Genomic DNA, 4,692 nt, shown 5'->3' with positions numbered 1-4,692 from the left:
GCGGCTGTGATTTGGCGCTGTATAAATAAAATTGAATTGAATGACTAATTATTTGTGAACTGATCAATTGGCTTAAATCTGACTCTCCACCACTTGGCCTTAGAACTGAAAAAGCTCCTCAGATTAGAGGTGAAGCATCTTCGGGATATTTAAAGAAGTTCAGTGGCTTTTCAAGGTGATCAGGAGACCACATAAAGTTTGGAGATCAGTAGCAACTCTGCAGAAAGTTGGTGACCTCTGTGCAGTATGTATCTCAGTATCCATTATTTTGTTATAATAGCACTAACAGCTGATCGTGTAACATTTAGTAACAAGGAATTTTCACCACTGGACTTGTTGGAAAGGTGCCATCCTATCACGGTACACTCTGGGATTCACAGAGCTCCTGTGACCCATTCTTTCACAAATGTTTGTAGGTGTTTGATTTTATAAACCTGTGCCCATGAACACCTGAACTCAATGATTTTAGATGTGTGACTGAATACTTTTGGTAATATAGCATAGTTTCAAAGTTTTCTTGCACAGATGTGAAGGTTTGAATTAAAGGAGAATGACATGTGGTTAAAGTGAATCTTTGGTTACTGATTTTAGAGGGAAGAAGATCTACGAGCCTCCTCGCTTCATGACAGTCAACCAGGCTGCAGATCAGCTAATACAGGTCATCCAAAGGAGGAAGGAGGAGGGAGAGGAGTTGGGTGAGTCGTACCTGACATGCGAGTACTTTCTATCAATCCCATATTTGTTCAGATTGAAGTTCTGGTACAGTCATCAGGTAGAAGGAAAACGATAATCAAGTTTACAAAAAATATTGTAGTACTGTGTTTTATCTTTAGGATATTCTGAACCACGACTTAGGAGAACCAGTAGCATGCTAACAGTCTTGAAAGCCATGTGTCTGATTGGACCACTCCATCTTTCCTTAAAGAGCCAGTCAGCTGTGTTCGCTGCAGCTCTCAAACTCATGAGTCTTTGCCCCCCTTTTCCAGGCATGACGGAGGACACAGTGTGCGTTGGCGTGGCCCGACTCGGCTCTGACGAACAGAAGATCCGTGTAGGAACATTAAATCAGCTGGTGTCATGTGACCTCGGTGCTCCACTCCATTCGCTGGTCATCACCGGTCGACTCCACCCGTTGGAGGTGGACATGCTGCGAGTAAATGCAGAACCAAACGCACTGGAAAACCTGCACATGATTGACAGCTCAACCTACACCTCTTGACACACTTGTTCACCTGCTTGTCTACAACTACCATTAGTGACACACTATATAATCCCAGGCCCCAAATGGTAACTTAAACTGCATCCTGAGGCAGACCTTGAGCCTTCCCAATTAACTTTTTTGTTGTTATGTGATGTTTTAGACTGAATTGGAAATTTTGGGGAAGTTGAAGACATGTCATCACCGTGACCTTCCCATGCTCATTTCTTTTTCAATGTTTCAAGTTTCATAGATTCAACTTTTCTTAATTGCCCTTCATAAAAACAGCTATACAAGGCTGAGTCATTAGTCAGGATTCAGTGGCATTAAGCATTTCCCCAATTCCCAAACTCTGAATCTTTTTGGGGCCAAAAATGTTCCCTAACTGTGATGGATTTAAAGTAATCCTCACAAAGAAGTCACAAACACAGATGCAGAAAAAATGAATTAAAGTAATATATTTTAAAAAAAAAAAAACATTTGAAGGAGGCAGGAAATATGTTAGCTCCAACTTGTGATCATTTCATGTTAAACCTGCATGTTTCCACTCGTGCAGAGGCACCGCTGTTTACAATTCTGATATTAAAACCAAGTACAAATATTACTGCACGTGAAGTGAGAGCTTTTCTTTCCATAGGGCTCCAGTCCTCCTGCAGCTGTTTAATTAACTCGGTTCTATAATCAGTACTACAGATGTGATTATGAATAATCATTCTTAGAGAACCAGATTTATTTATTACAGCTGTAATAAATATTTATTTTTTTTAAAAGAAAGAAGAAAAAAAAAGGCTTAAATCCACTGGTCGGTCACATGGTTTGGCACATACAGAGTGACTTCACACGCACTGTCAACCAATCAAGTCTGAGCAGTCATGTCAGAGGTGCTGGAAGGGGCTCAGATTGTCTCATGTCAAAGGCACTTACCCATAATTCTTTGTGGGAGGGGCAGAATTTCCACTGTGAGCAGGATTATTATTATTTATTTATTTTTAAGAAAGTGGGTGGGGCTGTTTTAGTTCATCAGTTCTGAGAGCCCTCCCCCTATTCCAGTCTGTGCTGTGGTGACTGTCGGGGTCAGAAGTCACCTGCAGAAGTAGACTGAATGCGATTGGTCCCAAGTGTAGTGGAATATTAGCAGCTTCTACATGGCAGCTGTGTCGATCTGAACATACAGCTGCCGAACTCCTGCCTGTGGAGACAAAACCATTCATCGTGGCTGAATACTATGTTGACATCCTACTACCATCAAACCATCAATACTGCTACTGAAAGTAAAGTTTGTAAGAATGGTGCTGCTGACACAACCCTACATCTACAGCTTCAACTGCCACCAGGTACAGTGTACTTGAATGAAGCTGTGTTTAGGTACCTGCGTGAAGATGTGGTGTGTCTGGCTAAGGATCCAGCGGGTGTCAGCGTCAGGGGCGACCAGCAGCTTTAATGTTCCGATATAAACATCAGTACACAGAGTCCAGAAGTGAGGCTCCTGCAGATTATACACTCCCTGCAGTTGCTGCACCTGGCCACAACACAACAAACATCAGACTTGTCCACTCCATTCAAGGGCTTGAGGTACAATTACCTTCTTAAATTAGTGCTACAATTGTTACTACTACTACTAAAACAAATGATTACTTACTAATGATAGTATCAAGAAATGTACAGTTTATACACTAAAATACATATTTACAGAATCTATTCAGTGGCACCTTTGGTTTCTATTGTCATGAACTGCCAGAACCTGCAACAAGTAAAGAACTGGTTCTTATTCCACTAACTGCATCCTAAGACGATCTGTGCAAAATCAGACTTCCAGGAAATGCAGCTGCATACACTTTTAAATTATTAATTTGTCAAGTAACTGACAAAGTACATCAAAATCTAACTTTATGCTAAATACTGATGTTTGCTCAGTTCCTACCTCTTCTTTGAACATTGAGTATGGTCACTACTCACCCTCTGGTAGCACTCTGGTAGGGCATGGTCTAGTGAAAATGGAGTTCTCTGCATCAGAATCCCAATAGACTCCTTCAGTAACGGTACCACACTGAGGATCAAATGATAGAAGACAGAAAGTTTAGACAGAAAGTAGAGAGTCTTGTTTTTTTTTTAGTTACATTGTGCCAGTTCCTAACAACAGCCACCTCACGGCACTCTGCATTGTAAGACCCCACAATTTTGGAGAAAAACATTCCAGCAGTCAGACGATCCACTATGAGTAAGCAGTGACAGAATCAAGGAAGAACTCCCCTTTAACACAAGGAAAACTCCAGCAGAACCAGGATCAGGAGACAAAAGTCAAAGATGTAACATAACAGGAAAACAAGGGAGGACAAAAAAAAACAAAAAAAAACTTGCAATACTGTTCCACTGCTGTGCAAGAATACACTCATGCAAACATCCATGCCACTAGTCAACTAATTTTGAAATCATAGTCCAAGTCCAAGTTGTGGTGCATGTACCATGAACCACAGTTCAAAATTGTAGAGATTCTTAAGATGGGTCCGAGTTTAACTCATTTGCAGAATCTGTAGATTTACAACTGAAGTTCAGCTCCATGATGAGTTTGACTTTCCAGCTGCAGAAACCTGATACCTGCAGTTATGTGAAGGCCTCTCAGCTAACCACAGCACCACTCTGCTGACTCTTTAAATTGGCAGCTGTGCTCACTTCCAGCATATCAAACCACATCAGCACACATGAACTCCATTTATCTTGGATTTCTGGGAAATCTGACCACTGCATTCACATTCAGAAGACCAGCGATTCGAGAACAGACTCCAGGACTGTATAAAGGACAATACCAGTGGTTTGGCATGTTGGCGTCCATTAAATACTAATTGGACATTCTTTACATTAGTGGAAACCATTTTCCAAAGAGTCTGTCAGTTTTTGATTGATTTTCTTTCTTCCAGGCAGATGTTGTTTCCAGCTTGTTTTTCTCTGGAATTCGACTTTAGAGCTGAAACCGGATTGATAATCCATAAGCTCTAGTAGTCAATGAGGAGGATCTGTAAGATGTTAAGGAATGTCTGCTATCATCTGAAGGAAATGAGCTTCTCTAACATATGTTTCTGATAAGACAAAGTTACACATCATGAGCACTACTAAAGAATGTAAAATACTCAAGGGATCATTAAAAGAGAAACAAACAAAAAAAAAAGGTTCTCACAGTCCTGCAGTGACTTCAGGCCTGAATCTGGGTTTTCATTATTAGAGAGTGGTTCACTTCTTTTTGGCGTACATCACTGTTATGCCACAGACCAGATCCGACCCAAGAACAGTTCATGTTCCAGATAGGAAAATGTGAAGTAATCACCTACTGACCCATCAGCTCCCTTAGATCTTCGGGTGGATACAGTTACTGCCTAAAAGTTTTAAAGACCAAGTATTTGCCTTTAACTGATGGAAATTAAGTAATATAGATTACTGGGTGGTAAGGTGGAACAGTGGTTAGCGTTGCTGTTTCACAGGAAGAAGGTTCCTGGCTTGAA

The 4,692-nt window shown here is 40.9% G+C and overlaps 2 protein-coding genes across 6 annotated transcripts in view; one reads left to right on the top strand and one right to left on the bottom strand.

Moving 5' to 3' along the window:
• The window catches only part of dph5 (diphthamide biosynthesis 5), a 12,764-nt gene extending 11,129 nt beyond the window's left edge, over positions 1 to 1,635 (top strand). Inside the window, exons 6-7 of the mRNA XM_005734268.2 lie at positions 592 to 695; positions 987 to 1,635. Coding sequence (XP_005734325.1) covers positions 592 to 695; positions 987 to 1,219 — 337 coding nt within the window. The 3' untranslated portion in view covers positions 1,220 to 1,635. The remainder of the gene's footprint in view (positions 1 to 591; positions 696 to 986) is intronic.
• Positions 1,636 to 1,969: 334 nt separating this feature from the next.
• Positions 1,970 to 4,692, bottom strand: part of slc30a7 (solute carrier family 30 member 7) — an 11,726-nt gene continuing 9,003 nt past the window's right edge. For all 5 annotated transcript variants that reach the window (XM_005734263.2, XM_005734265.2, XM_005734264.2 and 2 more), the window contains 3 exons: positions 3,155 to 3,245; positions 2,568 to 2,717; positions 1,970 to 2,387 (listed from right to left, as the gene is read on the bottom strand). In XM_005734263.2, coding sequence (XP_005734320.1) covers positions 2,340 to 2,387; positions 2,568 to 2,717; positions 3,155 to 3,245 — 289 coding nt within the window. In that variant the 3' untranslated portion in view covers positions 1,970 to 2,339. The remainder of the gene's footprint in view (positions 2,388 to 2,567; positions 2,718 to 3,154; positions 3,246 to 4,692) is intronic.

Source organism: Pundamilia nyererei, unplaced genomic scaffold (genome assembly GCF_000239375.1).
Source record: "Pundamilia nyererei isolate P.nyererei 1_Seehausen unplaced genomic scaffold, PunNye1.0 scaffold00057, whole genome shotgun sequence".
NCBI lineage: Eukaryota > Metazoa > Chordata > Actinopteri > Cichliformes > Cichlidae > Pundamilia > Pundamilia nyererei.
This window is presented reverse-complemented; position numbering and strand designations above follow the sequence as displayed.